At 43.0% G+C, this 22969-nt stretch overlaps 1 protein-coding gene across 1 annotated transcript in view; it reads left to right on the forward strand.

The window, feature by feature from the left end:
• Positions 1-22969, forward strand: part of LOC132817323 (contactin-associated protein-like 5) — a 910472-nt gene that overhangs the window by 268532 nt on the left and 618971 nt on the right. Inside the window, exon 4 of the mRNA XM_060827733.1 lies at positions 11333-11480. Within this exon, the coding sequence (XP_060683716.1) occupies positions 11333-11480 (148 nt within the window). The remainder of the gene's footprint in view (positions 1-11332; positions 11481-22969) is intronic.

Consider the following 22969-nt stretch of genomic DNA (forward strand, 5'->3'; position numbering starts at 1 on the left):
GAGGGGTGACCTTATAGGGGTTTATGAAATCATGAGAGGCATAGATAGGGTAGATGGTCAAAACTAGAGGGCACAGGCGTAAGGTGAGAGTAGAAAGATTAAAGGGGCAATGTTTTCACGCAGAGGGTAGTACGTGTATGGAATGAGCTGCCAGAGGAAATGGTAGAGGCAGGTACAATTGCAACATTTAAAAGGCATCTAGATGGGTTTATGAAAAGGAAGGATTTAAAGGAATATGGGCCAAATGCTGGCAAATGGGACTAGATTATTTTAGGATATCTGGTCAACAGCGATGAGTTGGACCAAAGAGTCTGTTTCATAGCAGTACAATTTCTCTGCCTGTGACTCTACGACAAGATATTTATGCATCTCAGATATTTCTGAGATGATTTCTAAGTTTTATGATGCTCTGCAAAGAACTATATTGGCTGAATTTGAGTTAGCGCCTGAAGCATGTAGAAAAACATTTCCTAATATAAGAAAACAGTCTGGGGAAACGTACTTTGAACTTCAAAGAATCAGCAAAGTAATTTTGATGGATATGAGCATGAGAACCTGAAACCACATGTGGAGTTTTTGTTTTGTTTGTGACTGCCTGTATGCGCATGTAGGTGTTGAAGGAGGTTAGTGTTTCAACTGGTAACATTGTATATTGATGGTTCATTCCTGTTTTTCTGTGGTTAAATTTTTATTTATTTGTAATAAATAGTGGTCCTTGTTATGTTCAGAAATGCAGTCAGTGTGTTTTTTTGTTAACTTAAGTGTAATGAACTGTTAAATTGGAAACTCTAGGTATTATTAAGTTGTTACCTTTTGTAGTGACCCAGAGGTAGTGTAGTTTGAGATTAAGTATAAACAGCCTGTTGTGTCATGAACGTATGTTTATGACACAATCACATAACATTGATAGGGCGACATGGTGGCTCAGTGGTTAGCACTGCTGCCTCACAGCACCAGGGACCTGGGTTCAATTTCGTCCTCGGATGACTGTGTGGACTTTGCATGTTCTCCCTGCGTCTACGTGGGTTTCTACTGGGTGCTCCAGTTTGTCCTACAGTACGAAGATGTGCAGGTCTGATAGATTGGTTGTACTGAATTGCTCAAAGTGTCCAGGGATGTACTGGCTAGGTAGATTAGCCATGGGAAATGCAGGGTTACAGGGATGGGTTAGGGGCTGGGTCTGATGGGATGCTGTTTGATGGGTCTGTGTGGACTTGATGGGATGAATAGCCTACTTCCATGTTGGAGGGATTCTATGATATTGGCAGTCAATGCCAGCATGATTCTGCTGAATGACTGAACTGAGAGTAGTAACATGAGTATTCTCTGCAAATACATACAAAGTAGTTTTGGAGCTCCGGTAATCAGGGAATGGTCATTCTCTAGTAGAGTTATAGGATAATTGAGCTTTTACAGCTTTGAAACAGACCATTCAACTCATCATGTCAATGCTAGTTATTAAGCATCTATCTATTCTAATCCCATTTTCCATCATTTGGTCTTGTATGCTTTGGTGGAGAAAGTGATCAGGAAGGGCTTATGCCCAAAACATCGATTCTCCTGCTCCTTGGATGCTGCCTGATCTACTGCGCTTTTCCAGCAATACACTCTCAACTTGTATCTTATGGTGTTTCAAGTGCTCATCTAAACAGTTTTAAAATGTCTCGAGGGTTCCTGCCTCCATCAGCCATTTCGGCAATAAGTTCCAGATAACCACTTTCTTCAACTCTCCTCCAAACCTCCTGGTCCTTAGCATTAATGTGTGCCTTCTGCTTATTGGCCTCTTGACAAAGAGGAAAAGGTTTTCCCAACCTACTCTATCCAAGCTCTACGTAATGTTGTAGACCTCAGCCAGGAACACCCTGAGTCATCAAGAAAACAACTCCAGCCTATCTCGTTTGTCTTCATTACTGAATCATTTCCACCCAAACGACATCCTTGTGAATCAGCTCTGTACCGTCTCAGGTATAGTCATATCCGCACTGTAGTGTGAAACCTGTGGCCTTTCTCAACTTTGCTTCTTGCCTGAGCTGCAGCAACCTACAGGTTAAACCAGCTGTCTCTGTTTAATGAGGTAGCAGTGCTATAGATCTCTGGGACTATGGTGGTTCCAAAATAAGACAAATGTGTAACAGACTCAGTGCAGAGGCAGTGAGAGCAAGTCTGTATGGTACAGCACTGAGTGCAAACTGGTGTGCTGTAGCTGCTCACAAGCTCAATGAGCTGAGTGACTACCTTCTCTTGTATATTTTCCAATCAACCTATTATCATAGAGAATCCATACAGAGTGGAAGCAGGCCATTCAGTCCATTGACTCCACTCAGATCCTCTGAAGATCATCCCGCCCAGACCCTCCACCCTATCACCTTGCATTTCCCATTTCGAACACACCTAACTTGTATATCCCTGAACACTATACTATATTATATTTGCCAACATTTTGCCCACTTACTGAATCCTTCAATATCTCTTTGTGTAAAGTGTTTGTATCCCTGTCACAACCTACCTTTCCACCTATTTTTATCTGCTGATTTGGTCTCAGTACATTCACTTCCTTCCTCTGAGTGATTATATATATATTATTGCAAACAGATGCAGTCACAGCACTGATCCCATGGAATCCCATTGGTCACAGATTGTGAACCTGAAAAAGAAGCTCTCGTCCTCATTCATTGTTTCCTGTCCATGAGCCAATTCTGTGATCAATATATGCCAATATACAATTCCCAATACTGTACATTAGGACTTAACCTTTTCTGAGATATCTCGGCAAAAGCCATCTGGAAGTCCAATTGCTACTGGTTCCCCTTTATCTACTCCTCAAAAAACTCTAATCGAAGATACAAGATCCATTTTGTGAAGCCGAGCTAACACTGCTAGATTAGATTATGATTTTCCAGATGTCCTGCTATTACTTCACTAATAATTGATTCCAATATTTTCCAACAATAGGCATTAGACTAATCAGCCTATAATTCCTCACTTTTTGCCCCCCTCCTTTCTGAATAAGGGTGTTTTATTAATAGTTTTCCATTCTTCTGTCACTTCTCCCAATACCAATTAATTTTGGAAAATTTAAACATTGCATCCATTATCTCCATAGTTGCATCTTTTAAGATTCTAGAGTCCAAGACATCAGGACCAGGGGACTTACCTGCCTTTAGTCCCATTAGCTTGTCTAATACTGTTTCTTTGGTAATGGTGATGATACTTTATTACTTCCCAGTATTCTTTCATATAAATGGGATGTTTGAAGTATCTTTCAGTGTAAAGACTGCTGCAAAATGTCTTTTAACTCCTCTACCATTTCCTGACCCCCAAAAGGGTCTCTCCAGATTAATCTTCTAATGGGCCAATGTTCACTTTGACCTCTCTCTTTGTGTTTTTATATATTTAAAGAAGCTCTTATTGTCAGTTTTTATATTCCTTGCTAGTTTCCCCATTGTATTTTACTTTCACTGACTTTGGCCTCCTTAAATGCTTTTACTTTCAACTTTAATAGTCTCCTTAATGTTGTTGGCTAGTCATGGAATCTTTCCTCCTCACTGGGATGTATTTTTGCTCAGAGTCCATGAATTACCTCACCGTTTAAGTTGTCAGTGTTACTTATCTTGACTACACAATGGAAAGTAAGGGAAATTGCTGATTTTTTGTTACCTTACCTTCACATTCGTTGTTCAATTACAATCAATAGAAAAAAAAATCATTTCTTCATTTAGGAGACAGTTGCTGGATTTGAATTGGAGCTGCCTTTCTACAGCAAGTAGCCATGACAACTTGCATTTTGCACAATAGCTTCAATATAGTATAATGTTCCAAGGTTGTTTTCAGTGGCATATTCAGGGTGATAGGAGAGAAGAAAAACATTTTCACCCAGTGAGTAGTGAGAATATGGAATGCACTGCCTGGAAATGTTGTGGATGCAAGTTTAATTGTAATATTCAAGAAGGCATAGAATTAATATTTAGATATAAATGATGTGCAGGAACATGGGCAAAGGGCACTGAGTAATAAAACTGGTGCAGCACAATGGGCTGAATGGCCTCCTTCTGTGCTGTAACAATTCTGCAATTTTATATATTTCAATATGGTCTCCTCTCATTCTTTTAATCTCCAAAGAATACAAGCCAACCTCCTCCAATCTCTCACTGAAAGAAATTCTCTCCATACCTGGGATCACCTTGTGATCTGTTGCTGCATCCTCTACGTTCCACCTGAAAGCTCAGATATTGACCATCTATTCCAATGTGATTTGCCTGATATGTATGCCTACATCCTGGAGTGAACCCATAAACCTCTAAATGCTAAATAAGGGTAAGGATGGTTAAATATTGTCTGCATTGATCCTGGATACAAGCAATGAATATCCAAATTCCTACCTGAAAATTCCAGTTAGCAACTCTAAGACACAATTTCTATGCTCTTTAAGTACCAAATATTGAGTTTAAGATGTTGCAACAAAAGCTGGATTGTACTTGTGCAACATCTAAAGTATGGCCATCCAATTCATTCAAAGGGAAGAGTATCTTTTATAATGAGACAATATGTTGTCATAGAGTCCCTTCAGTGTGTAAGCCAGCCATTTGGCCCATTGGAGTCCACAACAAATCTCCGAAAGTGTCCCACCCAGACCTGCCCCCTTCCCTATCCCTATAACCCTGGTTTCCCATGGCTAATCTATCTAGCCTGCATATCCCTGTACAATGTGGGCAATTTAACATGGCCAATCCACCTCACCTGCATGTCAATGGATTGTGGGAGGAAATCAGAGCACCTGGAGGAAATCCACGCAGACACAGGGAAAATGTGCAAACTCCGCACAGTGAATCAAACCTGGGTCCCTGGCACTGTGTGACAGCAGTGCTGGCCACTGTGCCATTATCTGGGGTGAGGGCCAAGTTTAACTTAGATTCCCTACAGTATGGAAACAGGCCCTTCGGTCCATACCAACCCTTCAAAGAGTAACCTGACCTGATCCATTCCTCCACATTTACCCCTGACTAATGCATCTAAAGCTATGGGCAATTTAGCGTGGTCAATACACCTAACCTGCGCATCTTTGGATTGTGGGCGGAAACCAGAGCACCCGGTGAAACCCATGTATACACGGGGAGAATGTGCAAACTCAACACAGACAGTCACCTGAAGTTGGAGTCGCACCCAGGTCCCTAGCACTGACACAGCAGTGCTAACCATTGAGCCACCATGCAATTTAGTATGTAATGGCTACCCTATAGGTACGTTTTGGAGGAATTATGATTTTCCTTTACATTCCCAGCCTCATTCCATTTCCCTCTGGCCTTTCCGCAGGGACACTTACCTCCTGCTGAGGTCAGATTTCCCCATCTTGTATAGGGAATGACTTTTGTATTTCCTCCCCTGTATCATTCCTAGATTAAACACCCATTAAAAATTACACAAGTTTTACAAGTTTGTGAAAGAAGTGGAAAATCCGCGAAGTAGGTTGATAAGATTCTGAAATGTAATTGTAAAGCACTTTCTCATCTCCAGCTTTTGGTGATGTTTTGCAATTCAGATCTGTTTTAATACAGTGATGTACAAGAGGGATTTGTTCTGTAAGGGTACGTTAACCCATTGATCATACTTGTGTATTTGCGCCAATAAAACAGTTTAATACACTGAGAAATTTTACATAAACGCTGACAAAATGTTGGCATGTGCTGTCATGCTTTCTACTAGGATTTAAATGGCTCTATAAAAAATTGCTTTTCACAGTTGAAACAATTTTTGAAAAAAAGAAAATCGAACCACCCGGTCCCTTGGATTGATTGACAGGCACAATGTTTTGAAGTTGAACCCTTTCTGTTCTTTCCTTCCCAGAGAGCACACTATGGTTTGGACAGCTACGGTCATTCTGGGTGCCTGGCTGAGTTTCAAATGTTAATGGGTTTCAACACACTGGGCGTTCTATTTAACTGAGAATGAGTGATAGCCTCAGGAAGTCATAATAACAGCGACTGCTGCTTTGCTTCTGGATTGTTGATGCAATCTTATAAGGTTATTATTGAGGTCTGTATGTAGTGCAAACTCGATAGAGTCAAAGATTTATAGCACATAAAAAGACCTTTCAGAGCACCACATCCCTGCCAGTGAATAACAGTCACCCAGCTATTCTAATCCTATTTCCCTACCCATAGCCATGTATACCTTACGCACCCCACAATCGCACATTTAAATATTTCTTAAATGCTATGAAGCTTTATTCATCCAACACCATTATTGGCAGTGTATTCCAGATTCCACCATCCTCTGAGTGAAAATGTTTTTACTCAAATCTCCTCTGAACCTTCTGCCCCTTACTTTAACTCCATGCCTCTCTGATTATTGATTCCTCTATCAAGGAGAAAGTTTATTTCTGTCTAATCTATCTATACCCCTTATAACTTTATACTCGTCAAGTTCCCCCTCAATCTCCGTCACTCTAAAGAAGACAGCCTCAGTCTCTTTATAACTGGCTGAGGGACTGTCGAACTAAATGAGGGATGAGAGATGACATGGGCTGAAGTGGGTGGGTGGGGTTTGGAGGGTGTGCCCTTAAATACGGAAGGAATTTGGGATACTGCGTTAGAGAAGTGAGCCAAGCCTTCTAGTTAGCTCATGTTCTCACAACATTTCTCCTGCATCCCAACCAGCTCCAAAACTGCACTGCAAACCTGACGACACTATGAAAAGAAAAAATAAAAGACGTGACATTTTTTTGTAGGTTATGAGCCACAAGTGTGCACAGGTAGGTTTTCCAGATCCTGATGGAAAATTCAGCCCCAGAATTTGAATAAAAATTATTTTACACTCCATGCATGCAGTGTCTTATTGGAGTCAAATTCTTTCAATGCTTCCCGAGCTGAATGAAGTGATTCATAGAGTCATAGAGATGTACAGCATGGAAACAGACCCTTTGGTCCAACCTGTCCATGCGACCAGATATCCTGACTATATACTGAGGGTGGCATGGTGGCACAGTGGTTAGCACTGCTGCCTCACAGCGTCAGACACCCGGGGTCAATTCCCGCCTCAGGCAACTGTCTGTGTGGAGTTTGCAGATTCTCCTCGTGTCTTCGTGGGTTTCCTCCGGGTGCTCCGGTTTCCTCCCACAGTCCAAAAATGTGCAGGTTAAGTGAATTGGCTGTGCTAAATTGCCCGTAGTGTGAGGTGAAGGGGTAAATGTAGGGGAATGGGTCTGTGTGGGTTGCTCTTTGGTGGGTCAGTGTGGACTTGTTGGGCCGAAGGGCCTGTTTCCACACTGTAAGTAATGTAATCTAATCTAATCCAATCTAGTCCCACCTGACAGCACCCGGCCCATATCCCTCCAAACCCTTCCTATTCATATACCCATCCAAATGCCTCTTAAATGTTACAATTGTACCAGCCTCCACCACTTCGTCTGGCAGCTCATTCCATACAAGTACCAGCCTCTGTGTGAAAAAGTTTCCCCTTGGGTCTCTTTTATATCTTTCCCTTGGTAATCCAAGATGGTGAATGGGAAACATTTCTGGCTGTAACAGCTGCTCCTTTTTTTTGAGTTTTTTTTTAGATTCCTATTTTGAGAGTTACAGAACAGCAAAACTGAAGAAACGCCTGCGCTTAGACTAAATATTCAGTGTGATTAGCAAGTGTGGGGAAAAAAAAATCACTCATTTGGGACTGATAGATAATTTGAGATATCTTCTATCACCTAGGCCTATTACTCTACAGTGCCCCAATTCCATCTCTGTCTCCTGCTCCTCATTTAAAACCTTCCTTAAAACTGTGGTGATGCTGTCACTTTCAGAGGTTATTTTTGTTTTAGATTTGTTTTTGAAGAGAATTCACAAGGCAGAGGTAAGCTGTCTCTGAGAAAGGAAACAATTTGTGAGGCCTTGGAAGTTGGAACAATGGAAGCAGCCTGAGTGTGTCCAACTCTCTCAGACCAGACTTTCTAGTCTTTTTTTTAAGATTAGTTTTAAGCACAAGACATTGGGGTCTTGAAAGAATTGGAAGCTTCAATGAATGTCTCCTGGTTGCTATTTTCTCTGAAGTTGCCCTTGGTGCTTTTCCCCCTTGGATTGGAGAACTGTATGTGAGAATTTGTGTCTGAGTTTGCCTTTTTATGGGATGTTACTTAGTAATAGGTACCGTATCTATTTTTCGGTTGTGTTTTCCAATAGCTGAGTTATTCTAAATTCCTCTTTGTTTTGCATTTTAACAACCGTGTTTAAATAAATTGTGTTTTGCTTAACATCGAGTAGTTTGCATCTGAAACACAATACTTCACATCTACTTTTAAAATAAGAAAAATGTTATTGTCTCGGCTTCCTCCTTAATATATTTTGAAGGAGTCTGGTTAGTCTATACCAAAATCCTTATTCATAGAACAGAGAACAGTACAACACAGGAACAGGCCCTTCAGCCCACTATATCTGTGCTGACCACAAGACCATTCTAAACCACTCCCATCTGCCTGCACATAGTTCACATCCCTCTATTCTTTGCTTTTCATGTGTCCGTCCAAGTGCCTCATAAACTCTGTGTGTAAAAAAAACACTGTTGAAACAGTGTAAAAAAAGCTTTCCTTGCAATCTCCCTTAAATTTTTCCCCTCTCGCATTAAACCTATTGCCCTGAGTATTTGATATTTCCACTCTGGAAAGAAGACCCCAACTATCCACTATATATCATTTTATATGCTTCTATCAGGTCGCCCGTCAGCCTCTGAGACTAATGAAAATAATTAGTGCTTGGCTAACCTCTGCTTATACTCTCCAGCCCATGCATCATCCTGGTACACCTCTTTTGCACTTTCTCTAAAGCCTTCACATCCTTCCGATAGTGTGGTGACCAGAACTGCACACAACACTCCAAATGTGGCCAAACTGAAGTTTTATACAGCTGCAACTGTTAGCCACTTCTCTAACTCCTTTGTTATTTGTCCATGAGATGCAGATGTTGCTGGATGACCAGCATTTATTCTGTATCCCTAATTGTCCATTGAACTGAGTGGCTTGCTACAGACTTTTCAAAGGGCAGTTAAGAGTCAAACATATTGTTGTAGGTCTGGAGACACATAGAGGCCAGACCAGGTAAGGATGGAGGTTTCCTTTCCTAAGAGTATTAGTCATGATGTAGTGGTGTCAGTATTGCTCTGGAGTGGGAGAAAGTGAGCACTGAAGATGCTGGAGACCAGAGTTGAAAAGTGTGGTGCTGGAAAAGCATAGCAGATCAGTCAGGTCAGGACTCCTCCCACCACCTTATCGCAGTCCCAACCCCCAGATTCAGCACCGCCCTCCTGACCTGCAATCTTCTTCCGGACCTCTCCGCCCCCAACCCCCTCTCTGGCCTATCACCCTCACCTCCTTCCACCTATCGCATTTGCAGCGCCTCTCCCCCAAATCCCTCCCCCCCCACCCTCATCCTTTATCTCAGCCTGCTTGGCACACCAGCCTCATTCCTGAAGAAGGGCTTATGCCCAAAATGTTGATTTTCCTGCTCCTCGATTGGACTGGAGTGGACAAAGTCAGAAGTGACAACACCAGGATATAATCCAACAGGTTTATTTGAAATCACAAGCTTTCAGAACGCTGCTCCTTTATTAGTTGAAGTGACTTATGGATGCAGTGGTATTACTGCTATATTACTGTCCGACTAATGTTGACAAGATTTTACTTTTCAAGGCTTCTTTGGCAAACAAACCAAGCTCAATCTTGATCAAACAGTAATTAATAGGTAACAAATGCCATCAAGCTACAGAAAAATAATGTAACTTTCACATTCATAAATAAAGACAAAATATTCCCTTAAAAATGCTTTTTTTGCATCATCTCCACTGTCACCAATATAACATTCCAGGTATAGTCCCACAGACAATTCAAGCTCTCCCGTGTAAGTTCAAATACTCAAGGTCTAAATTTATAACCTCCTTCAATAATCATTCTGCTTCCTGCATACATTTTCCTAATCCAATTATCATCAGCAAAGCACACCTCAACAGCTTCCCATTTCTGAAATCCTCAGGAGCCCAATCTGTTCTGTTCCGTTTCTTCTTTGTAATCCATTCATAGCAAGTGGATGTCATCGGCTGAACCATTATTTATTGCCTGTCCCTCAATGCCCTTGCAAAAGTGACACCTGGAACCGCAGCAGTCCATTCTGGGTAAGTCCCTCCACAACACTGTTGACAGATCATTCAGGGATTTTTAACTCAAGGAAAGGTGATATTCTTCCAAGTCAGGATGGTGAGTGACTTGAAGAGGAATTTGCAGTTGGTGCTGTTCCCATGTAGCCATTGCCCTTGTTCTTCTAGATAATACAGCTCATGGGATGCACTGTTTGGAGTGTGCAGTTTCAATCAAAACATTGGAAAGAAAGTTTGACTGGTTTCTGAAAAGGAAAACTGCGTAGGATTACAGGGAGAAGGTGGAAGCCTTTCGGTGAATTCTCACTTGAAGAACCAGTGCAGACAAAAATGGCTTCCATCTACACAATCGAAAAGTGTGGCACCAGAAAATCACAGCAGGTCAGGCAGCAGCTGAGGAGCAGGGTAGTCGAGCAGGAATTCCGGATGAAGGGCTTAGGCCCAAAATGTCACCTTTCCTGCTACTCGGATGCTGCCTGATCTGCTGTGCTTTTCCAGCGCCTCACGTTTGGACTCTGATCTCCAGCATCTGCAGTCCTCACTTTCTCCTTCTACATTATGGCAGTTTTGTATTTCTCTGACAATCTAGTGTGATATGTATGGAATGGTGCACTGTTTGTGGGGCTGCTAAGCTGACAATCAAACCATCTGACTAATATGATGGTTTTAATGATGACTTTCCTATGTTTGGAAGAAGGGAGGGACTGTTATATCTGCTGTCCTGATCATTTTAAATCTACTATTAACATAATAATAACAGCTATTAGCTGGTCATTATCTCCTCGCTGTTTGTGGAATCTTGCTGTGTGTACGTTCACTTCCATTCCCTACCACACAGCAGTGACGACTTTAAAAAGAGTCCTTTATTGGCGGGAATGTTTTGAATGTCCAGTGGTATGGAAGTGCCCCATAAATCCAATTCATTTTGAACATGAAAGAAATTGTAATTTGAAAGTACAACTATTTCAGTCTAAATTCTAAATGGTTTCAGATTGATGACTGAACTCCGAAATGGGAAATCACCATTAGCTTCTAAGAAATAAAGACTGATTTTTCCCCCCTATTTGTTCATTGTTATCTAAAAAAAAAGATTAATTGTTACTGGAGTAATTTTCCGACCTACTCCTGCTGCTACTTACAGATAGGCGATCATTGGCACTGTTAGTTTGGTCCATCTCAAACTGTTATTTATTTCTTTACACAGGCGTTCGTAGGAAACTCCAACGCAGACACTGTGGTGCACCACAAATTGCAAAACTCAATCAAAGCCAGGTTCTTGCGGTTTGTTCCTCTTGATTGGAATCCTAATGGAAGAATCGGAATGAGGGTTGAAGTTTATGGCTGCTCTTACAGTGAGTATGGGAAACTCAGAAGTCAATTGCATGGATGTAAATTTACTCGTTGAGCTGGAAGGTTTGTTTTCAGACATTTCGTCACCATACTAGGTAACATCATCAGTGAGCCTCCATTGAAGCACTGGTGGTATGGCTTGCTTTTTATTTATGTGTTTAGGTTTCCTTGGGTTTGTGACCTCATTTCCTGTGATGATGTCATTTCCTGTTCTTTTTCTTAGGAGTTGGTAAATTGGATCCAAGTCAATGTGTTAGTTGATACAGTTCTGGTTCGAATGCCACTCTTCTAGGAATTCTTGTGCATGTCTCTGTTTGGCTTGTCCTAGGATTGATTTGTTGTCTCAGTCGAAGTGGTATCCTTCCTCACCTGTATGTAAAAATACTAGTGAAAGTGGGTCATGTCTTTTTGTGGCTAGTTGATGTTCATGTATTCTGATGGCTAGTTTTTTGCCTGTTTGCCCAATGTTACAGTCAATTGCATGTTTATCGACAGTGGGGCCTTTAGCATTGGGTACTTCCATGAAATCTGTACAACAACAGTTCACATTGATAAAGCACCATGAACACTATAAAATATCCAAAGGTGCACAGTGGTACAAAATATTGCAAGCGACCACATACGCGATACTTGGTCGCAAAGGTGGGTGCCATGACATTTTAATGCCAGTGTTGGACTGGGGTAGACAAAGTCAGAAGTCACATGACACCAGGGTACAGCCCAAATGGTTTATTTGAAATCACAACTTTCAGAGCATTGCTCCTTCATCAACTGATGAAGAAGCAATGCTCTGAAAGCTTGTGAATTCAAATAAACCCGTTGGACTGTAACCTGGTGTCATGTGACTTCTGACTTTGTAAACAGATGGGTAGTATGCATATGGAACAAACTGACAAAGGATGTGGTAGAGGTGGGTCCAATTACAACATTGAAAAGACATTTGGCCAGGTATGTGAATAGGAAAGATTTAGGGGTACATGGGCCAAATACTGGGAAATGGGACTGGTTCGGTTTAGGAATCCTAGCTGGCATGGACGAGTTGGATTAAAGAGTTTCTGTGCTGTATGACTCCATGTCTCTATGAAGCGGTATCATGGTATTATTGCTGGACTGATAGGAGGTGAGCTGGCTACTCAATTGGCTTGCAATTCAGAGTGATATCAGCAGCATAGGTTCAATTTCCACATTCGCTGAAGCTACCTTGAAGGATTGTCCTTCTCAACCTCTTCCCTTGCCTCTGTCATGAGAGAGAGGGCCTGTGAACTAGCTGGATTAATAGATTGGAGGCTGTGGCTAAAAATATGGTGAGGGAGGTTCAAATGCTGCCATAGTGGCTGGTGAAATGTAACACAATGACTGTATCTGGAAGTAAAAGCTATTCCCAGTAATAAAATTATCATTTATTTTTTGGAAAGAGGTTCACCAACATCCTTCTGAGAAGAAAGTCTGATATCCTTACCTTTTCTGTTGTGATTATGATATCAAACCCACAGCAGTGTCTGAAGACAGCTCGTCTAGACTCCATTTGCTCACTCTGTTTCTCTCTCTATGGATGCTGCTAGATCTGCTGAGTTTCTCCAGCACTATCCATTTTTATTTCAGATTTCCAGCATCTGCAGCATTTTGCGGCAGTGTGATTGACTCTTAACTGCCCTCTGAAATGCTCGATCAAGCTGCTCAGTTCAAAGGACCTGAGAGATGGTCAACAAATGTTGATTTGCCACACCCCATTAAGGCAAAAAAGGGATCTGAAAGCTTGGTGAATGAAGTAAGTTTTAAGGATGGAAGAGGCAGAGACATTTAAGATGGCAAGGCCATGAAATCAGAAGAAATACAAACAGAAACAGGCAGCCCCTTAAAGCTGCCCTGTCATATAATTATGGCTGATCCATCATTCCTCATGTCCACTTTGCTGTCCTTTCCCCCTAATCTTTAATTCCCCGACTGATCAATAATCTATCTGTCTCAGCTGTAAATACAGAGGAACCTCGATTATCCAAACGAGATGGGCGGGCACTATTCCGTTCAGATAATCAATTAATCGGTTAATCGATTCAATGCTTTTCCTCTGTGGCTCAGAGTTTTCTAAGTCTGCTCCCCATTCAGGACTCAAGGCAGCAGCACACAATGCGCGAGGCCTCCCCCTCCCTCCCCCAAACCTGTCCAACACCGTCCCCCACCCGCACCCCGCTCCCGTCCAAAACTCACCCCCTGTGCTCTCAACCCCCACCTATCCCCACCCCCTTCTCTGGGGCAGCTTGACTGGGCATCAACAACAAGACTGCTGCTGCTGCTGCTGCAGCTGCCTTTTGGGGAGTGAGTGGTTCTCCAAACAGTGCATGCACGTGCGCGCACACACGCATGCACACACACACACCCACACACACACACAAACACACACATGCACACACACACATGAACACACACACGCATGCACACACACATGCATGAACACACACACGCATGCGCTCACACACACATGCACGCACACACACAATGTTTTACTACAACTTTTTGACAGGTTCCACCTTTACCCTGTGCAGGACAATGTTGGAGAGATTATCTGGGGAAGGACGGGTTTAGGGTACACCCCTGTGTAGAATTCCAGGGAAAGTGTGGGGAGAGAGAGAGAGAGGCAGCCAGTCAACATTTGGAGACAGTGCCTGTTTAATCATTGAGATCAGTGTTGGAAGCATGTCTTTGATATAATGTTTCTATCAGAATCTCGCGATCTCCTTCAGATAATCCAATATTTGGATAATTGATATTCGGATAATTGAGGTTCCTCTGTATACACAAGCTCTGTATTCCCACAGCTCTCTGGGCAAGGAGTTCCAAAGACCCAACGCTCTGAGAGAAGAAATTCCTTCTCATTGCAGTCTTAAATAGGCATCCCTTTTATCTGAGAACATGCTCTCTGGTTCTATGTCTTTCAGGGGAAAGAAGTGTAGAGTTTTGTCATGCATTGTCCATCATGGGAGTGTCATGGTCCAGTCAACCACTAATCATTATTTGGAATATTGCATACAGTTCTGGTCACCACTTTACCTGAATGGTGTGGCCACTTTGGAGAGGATGCAGAAAAGGTTTACTCGGATGTTGCCTGGTATAGCAGATTTTAGCTATGAAGAAAAGTTGGATTAACTGTTTTCACTGGAAGGCAGGAGTTTTAGGGGTGACCTGTTAGAAGTTTATAAGATTGCGATGGATAGAGTGGAAAGTTTGAGGCTTTTTCCCAGGGTGGAGAGGTGAATTACTAGGAGACACAAGTTCAAGGTGCAGGGGGAGATGTTTAGAAGAGATGTGCGAGGCAAGTTTTTCACACAAAAGGTGGTGAGTGCCTGAAGAGTGCTGCCAGAGGAGGTGGTGGATGCAGACACTATAGCAGCATTCATGAAACACCTGGATGAATGTGTGAATAGGAAGGGAATAGAGGGATATGGATCCTGTAAGTGAAGACAGTTTGAGTATGGAAGGGCAAAATGTATCTGTATAGGTTTGGTGTGCTGAAGGGCCTGTTTCTCTGCTGTATTGTTCTTTGTTCATAGGCTTGACTTGTCCTCATCCCCTTCATGTATCATCTCTACCCCAGCAATAGTCCAGATGTACACATGATAAAATAATTCCAACCACATTTGCACTCTATATCTTCCTGCAACGAATACAGAGAATGCGAGAGAAACTCAACGGGTCTGGCAGCATCAATGGTGTGAGAAAAACAGAGTTAACATTTAACTGTTGGACTCAAGTGAATCAAATGTTGGAGTATCCCTTAACCCTGTAAACATAAAGGACTAAACACAGATTTATGCTACCTGTTTTCAGAATGTAACACAGTTTTAAAGGAATAATCATTTAAAGTCTTATGCATGATGCATGATTGCAAAACTTGACATTTAATGACAGTTAGGACCTAGATTGTCCTGGAGTGTACATGTTTAGGCAAAGCATTGGAAAAGGAATTAGACTGATCTATGAAAGGGAATGTTATATGGGTTATGGATTGTGCAGAGTTAATGGTAAATGTTGGATTCAAAGCATTAACTCCATTTCTTTGTCCACAGATACTGTATAGCCACTGAGTCTCTTCAACATTTTCTATATCAATTTCATATTTCCAGTATCTGCCGTGTTTAGTTTTTATGATGCACTTCGACCGTCTACTAAAGAGTGATGTTTCTCCTTTAGTGTCATTCTCACCCCACTACGCTCAAAGCATCCTGCCGAAGGCATGAATACGTCTTCAGTTATAATAATGATAGATTTATATTTACTCCATATTCCATATTTTAACAAAGACAGTTGAGCTCAAGGCCGCTTGTGGGTGGTGCAATTAAATCCTGGAATTTCAAGAGGCCCGTATTGGAGGGGTGCAGACATGTCAGGGAGCGATACAGCTGGCAGACATTGAAGACACAGGGAGGGCCAGACCACGGAGGCTTTTAAATACAAGATTGTTTATATAACTCCCACATGAGACACGGCTGTCGCTGTCTGGTCATATTATTGTCTGTCCTTTGTGTGATGGTTGTGGCTTTGAAAGGTGCTGTCTAAGAAGCCTTGATGAATCTCTGCATTTTGTAAATAGTACACACTGCTCCTATTGAGTGTCGGTGGTGAAGGACGTGGTTGTGGTGCCAATCAAGCAGGCTGCTTTGTCCTAGATAGTGTCAAGCTTCTTAAGTGTTGTTGGAGGTGCACTCATTCAAGCAAGTATTCCATCTTGACTTATACCTTATAGATGGTGAATGGGGTTTGGGGAATGGGAAGGTAAGTTACTCGCTGTAATATTCCAAGCCCCTGACCTGTTCTTGAAGGCACAGTACTTATATGGTGAGTCCAGTTGAATTTCTGATCAATGGTAATCTGCAGGTTATTGGTAGTGTGGGATTCAATGATAGTAAAGCCTTTGAATGGCATGGCGCAGAGATTACCTATTAGTGGAGATTCTAATTGCCTTGATGAGACGATCTTCCTCCAGGTGCCAGGTGGTTCGGGTTTGGTGGTGGAGGAGGCCCTGGACTTGTATGTCCTTGGCAGAGTGGGAGGGGGAGTTAAAGTGTTTGGCCATTGGGTGGTGGGGTTGCTTCATGTCTATGTCCCAGAGACCCTCCAACCACATGGGATCAATATGCATTTCACCAGTTTCCTCATTTCCCCTCCCCCCCACCTTATCCCAGATCCAAGCTTCCAACTCAGCACCACCCTCTTGGTCTCCTACCTGTCCATCTTCCTTCCCACCTATTGGCTCCACTCTCCTCTCCGCCCTATCACCATCACCCCCGACCTCCATCTATCTATTGCCTTCCCAGCTATCTTCCCCACAGCCCCAGCCCCCTCCTATTTATCTCTCAGCCTACTTGAGCCACTAGTCACATTCCTGATGAAGGGCTTATGTCCAAAATGTCGATTCTCCTGCCCCTTGGATGATGCCTGCCCTGCTGTACTTTTCCAACACTACAATCTTCTACTTCAGGATGGTCAACATCAGGTCAACATTTGTTGTCAGTTCCCAATTGCCCCTGGGAAGGTGATGGCAGTGATTACTTGAGACATTGGAAGCCCTTTCCTTGTAGCTGGTTAAGATCAGGGTTGAAAATGTGTTGCTGGTTCAAGCGCAGCAGGTCAGGCAGCATCCAAGGAACAGGAAATTCGACGTTTCGGGCAAAAGCCCTTCATCAGGAGTGCGGCTTAACTGGGAGCTGATGTTAGTGAGCGCAATGAGTGAACAACATCTACTGTGGTTTAGGATGTGAGTGGCAGAGTTTTGGACGACCTCAATTCACAGATTGTGGAATGTTGGCATCTAACCATTTGTCACACCCCACTGTAGCAGTGCGCTGGAAATCATGCTCTAATATTCCCAGAGTCAGCACAGATTTATTTTAAAAGTACATACATATTCCCCAATTTGCCTGTTTTTCAGACCCAGGTTAATACATTGCATAGACCAGTTTTCTGTATTTAACAAGATGTAGCAAGTAATTAACCTCCAACTACAGGGTGACAGTTATGTATTTTTTTTCTTTTTTTTAACCCCCACACTACTGCCTAACTGCGGTAATGCTTATTTTTCTCCAGCACCCATGATGTGTGTGTGCAGGTGTGAGACACAGTGAAAGACACAAGGTGCAGAAATCTTTATTCAGCTTTCACCACCAGGAAGAAAAGAAACACCCGAGTGGCCAGTGACAAACAGTGCCCTTCACATTAAAGGGCAATGCTGTGTGATCAAACAGTGAAGGGGAGGGCAGGGATTAAATCAAAATAGAGTTGAAGGGGGAAGTAATGCACTTCAATTCCTGCGGTGCCCACCTTTCCCTGAATAGCTCAAGGGTGTTGGTGAACACTGCGTGCTCCTTCTCCAGAGACACGAGGAGGTCCTCAGACCTGCCCTCCACCCTCCGTACCGGGTGAGAGTGGCAGTTATAAACTGTTGGAGTTTAACATGACTAATTAAAAGTTTAATTCCCTTACATACACACACACACAAATAAAAATTTCAGTAGTTTATATTCAAAAGATTTGTAAAGATTTTAGAGTCATAGAGATGTGCAGCATAGAAACAAATCCTTCAGTCCGACTCATCCATGCTGATCAAATATCCTCAATTAATCTAGTCCCAGAATTTGGCCCATCTCCCTAAAAACTCTTCCTATTTATGCACCCATCCAGATCCCTTTTAAATGTCATAATTATACCAGCCTCCACCACTTCCTCTGGCAGTTCATTCCATACATCTTCCACTCTCTATGTGAAAAAGTTGACTCTTGGTTTCTTTTTAAGTCTTACCCCTCTCACTTTAAATCTATGCCCTCTCGCCATGAACACACCTACCCTGGGGACAATACCTTAACTATTCACCCTATTCATGCCCCTCATGATTTTATAAACTTCTATAAGGTCACCCCTCAGCCTCTGACAATCCAAGGAAAACAGCTCCAGCCTATTCAGCCTCTCCCTATAGCTCAAACTCTCCAACCCTGGCAACATCCCTGGTGGGCGGCACAGTGGCACAGTGGGCAGGATGGTGGCACAGTGGTTAGCACTGCTGCCTCACAGCGCCAGAGACCTGGGTTCAATTCCTGCCTCAGGTGACTGTCTGTGTGGAGTTTGCACGTTCTCCCCGTGTCTGCGTGGGTTTCCTCCGGGTGCTCCGGTTTCCTCCCACAGTCCAAAGATGTGCAGGTCAGGTGAATTGGCCATGCTAAATTGCCCGTAGTTTTAGATAAGGGGTAAATGTAGGGGTATGGGTGGATTGCGCTTCGGTGGGTTGGTGTGGAATTGTTGGGCCGAAGGGCCTGTTTCCACACTGTAAGTAATCTAATCTAATCTAAAAATCTTTTCTGAACCCTTTCAAGTTTCCCAACCCTTGCAGATCAGAAATGCTCATCTCAGCCTTCCTTATCGGATGCCTCCACTGGTTTGTCAGAGTTCTTTTGTGTAAGAACTCTGCCATATCAATTAAAATTAAAGCTGACAGCAACTTTTGAAGGAAAGATAAACTTTTTTTATCAGATTTCAAGCAACCTACTGCAGAAAATGGAGAGAGCTCCTGATTGGTGCAGACTCAGTCATTTCTCTGTATCTTAACTCCAACCCCAAATTACTCAGTTACATAGAACCATAGAATCCCTACAGTGTGGAAACAGGCCATTCGGCCCAGTAAGTCCACACCAACCCTCTGAAGAGCCATTCTCCCACCCTATTATTCTAGATTTACCCCTTACTAATGCACCTAAGCTATACCTCCTTGAACACTATGGGCAACTTAGCATGGCTAATTCACTAACCTCCACATCTTTGGACTGTGGAAGAAAACCAGAACACCCAGAGGAAACCCATGCAGGCACGGGGAGAAGGTGGCTGAAAATGTGTTGCTGGTTAAAGCACAGCAGGTTAGGCAGCATCCAAGGAACAGGAAATTCGACGTTTCGGGCCAGAGCCCTTCATCAGGATTCCTGATGAAGGGCTCTGGCCCGAAACACCGAATTTCCTGTTCCTTGGATGCTGCCTAACCTGCTGTGCTTTAACCAGCAACACATTTTCAGCTCTGACCTCCAGCATCTGCAGACCTCACTTTTTACACGGGGAGAAGGTGCCAACTCCACACGGACAGTCGCCCGAGGATGGAATCAAACCCAAGCCCTGGTGCTGGGAGGCAGCAGTGCTAACCATTCAGCCACAGTGCTGCCCTAAAGTGAGCCAATCACATGATTGTTGGCAGGTAACTGATTACTTGTCCATTGACCAATTAACTTCTTGTTAACGACCAGAGCCGAATCTGTACACAATCTCTCAGCTTTATTTCATCCTCAACCCAAATGATATTCATTCAGATCACTATTTGCACAATACTGCTTGCAAAATGCCTGGAGTTAAGAGTCGACTGATGACCATAAATCCATTATCAATTGTCGGAAGAACCCATCTGGTTCATTAATGTCCTTAAGGGAAGGACATCTGCCATCCTTAACTGTCCTGCCGTATATGTCCTGCTTAACTGGGAACTGATATCAGTGAACACAAGATGATTGAGTGAACAAGATCTACTGTGATTTAAGATATGGGCAGCAGTGTTTTGGATGACCTCCCCTAGCCAAGCTGTTCCAGTACAGTTACAATGCTGGCATCTACCCAACACTGTGGAAAATTGGCCAGGTATGTCCAGTACACAAAAGTTGGATAAATCAAACCTGACCAATTACCACGCAATCAGTCAACTTTCCATCATCAGTAAAGTGATGGAAGGGGTCATTAACAATGCTATCAAGCAGCGCCTGCTCTGTAATAACCTGGTCAGTGACACTCACTCTGGGTTTCGCCAGGGTCACTCAGCTCCTGATCTCATACAGCCTTGGATCAAACATGGACAAAAGAGCTGAATTCCAGAGGTGAGGTGAAAGTGACAGCCCTTACTATCAAAGCTGAATTTGACCGAGTATGGCATGAAGGAGCAAAACTAGAATCAATGGGTATCAGGGGGCAAACACTCTGCTGGTTAGAGTCATACCTGGCACAAAGGAGGATGGTTGTGGTTGTGGAGAGTCAGTCATCTCAGCTCCGGGACATCTCTGCAGGAGTCCCTCGGGGTAGTGTCCTGTGCCCAACAATCTTCAGCTACTTCATCAATGGCCTTCCCTCTGTCATAAGTTCAGAAATGGGGATGTTCGCCGATGATTGCACAGTGTTCAGCACCATTCGTGACTCCTCTGATACTGAAGCAGTCTGTGTTCAAATGCAACAAGATCTGGACATTGTCAGGGCTTGGGCCAACAAGTAGCAAGTAACATTTGTGCCACACGAATGCCAGACAATGACCATCACCAAGAAGGGACACTCTAACCGCTGCCCCTTGGCCTTCAACAGTATTATCATCACTGAATTCCCCCACTGTCAACATCCTTGGGGTTACCATTGACCAAAAACTGAACTGGACTCACCACATAAACACAGTGGCTACAAGCGAAGGTCAGAGATTAGGGATACTGTGGTGAGTAACTCACCTACTGACATCCCAAAATCCATCCACCATCTTCAAGGCACAGGTCAGGAGTATGATGGAATACTCCCCATTTGTCTGGATGGGTGCAGCTCCAAAGACACTCAAGAAGCTTGACACCATCCAGGACAAATTAACCCGCTTTATTGGCACCGCATCAACAAACATTTAATCCCTCCACCACTGGTGCTCAGTAGCAGCAGTGTGTACTATCTACAAGATGCACTGCAGAAATTCATCAAAGATCCTTAGATAGCACCTTCCAAACCCACGACCACTTTATCTAGAAGGACAAGGGCAAAACCGTTGGGAACACCACCACCTACAAGTTCCCCTCCAAGCCACTCACTACCCTGACTTGGAAATATATCGCCGTTCCTTCACAATCGTTGGGTCAAATTCCTGGGATTTCCTCCCTAATGGCATTGGGGGTCAACCCACAGCAAGTGGACGACAGTGATTCAAAAAGGCAGCTCACCACCACCTTCTCAGGGACAAATAGGGATAGGCTATCAGTGCTGACCAGCCAGCAACACCCAACATCCACAAATGAATAAAAGAAAACTCGCCGTGACTATTAGGGAACTCAATTTTCAAGGCCTGCAACAATCCTTGCAAAACATGGCATTTAAAATTGTTATTTTCCATTCCCGATGAAGGGCTTTGGCTGAAACGTCGATTTTCCTGCCCCTCGGATGCTGCCTGACATGCTGTGCTTTTCCAGCACCACGCTGTCGACTCATTTCCCATTTCAGTCCGCAAAAACCATAAAAGGTGCAACCTTCACGCCAGTAGCATATTGGAATCTGTACCTTGCAAAAAGAAGATTAAGGAATAATCTACTTGGGGTCTCTGAGATGATTAAAGGAGTTCATAGCGTAGATAGATGGAAGCAATTTTCTCGTGTGCGGCATCCAAATCCTTAAAGTTCGAGCTGGTCCATTTAGGAGGTGATGGCAGGAAACACTTTACATAAAACCTGGTGGACATCTGGCACTGACTTCTCCCGCAACCTGGCGAGGCTGAGGTGGGGTTATGGATGCAAGCATCATAGTCTAAGGGTACGGGGTATGCCATTTAGCACTGAGATAAGGAAAACATTCTTCACACAAGGGAGTGGTGTGGAATTCATTGCCACAGAAGCTGCCTGAGGCCAAAAGATTGAACATTTTCAAAGAGGAATTAGATATTGCTCTTAGCTCTAAAGGGATCAAAGGCTATGGAGTGAAAGCAAGAGCAGGGTACAGAGTTGGAATTGAATATGGGAGCAAGTTCAAACACAGGCCACCTTCTGCTCCTGTGTTTTAAGTTTCTGTGCAGTACTGGAGCATTTCAAAACTGAAGTTGACAGATTTTCAAGAGATAAGGTGTCGACTGTCATAGACAAAAAAAAAATGAATGAATGGATATAAGATACAGACCAGCCATGATCTACTTGCATGTTAGTATGGACTGAAGTGGCTGAATGGCCTCCTCTCATTTCTATGCTCCTCTGAATAAGTCTTAGGAGGTGAAATTGTTATTTGTTACCTCGAAGCTGTTTCCTGTTTTAGCGTGAGTCTCTGATAAAAAAAACCTCAGAAACAATCTTATTAACATGTAATTGAAAGACAGCTGCTAATATCATTGCAGACAGATTCAAATATGTTCTTTATTGAAGGTCACAGGAAAATCAACTAATCTCTGTTTTCCATCTTGGTCCAAGTGCCAATGTTATGAAATGCGAAGGATTTGGGATAATCTCATCCAGAATTCAATGAGATAATGATCTAAGCACCATAGTGACCTGAGGGAGATCTCTTCATTCATTTGCCAACTTTAAATAACAACAGAGAAATAGATGCAGACACTGGATATTCTTGTTGACTTTTTTATACTTACATTGCCAAAAAAATCTACTGACTCGTGTACTGTCTCATTTTGCCTGGAGTTAAAATGGCATGCATATTCTTGCACTGTCAACAGACAATAGACAATAGGTGCAGGAGT

This window comes from Hemiscyllium ocellatum, chromosome 7 (assembly GCF_020745735.1).
Source record: "Hemiscyllium ocellatum isolate sHemOce1 chromosome 7, sHemOce1.pat.X.cur, whole genome shotgun sequence".
Taxonomy (NCBI): domain Eukaryota; kingdom Metazoa; phylum Chordata; class Chondrichthyes; order Orectolobiformes; family Hemiscylliidae; genus Hemiscyllium; species Hemiscyllium ocellatum.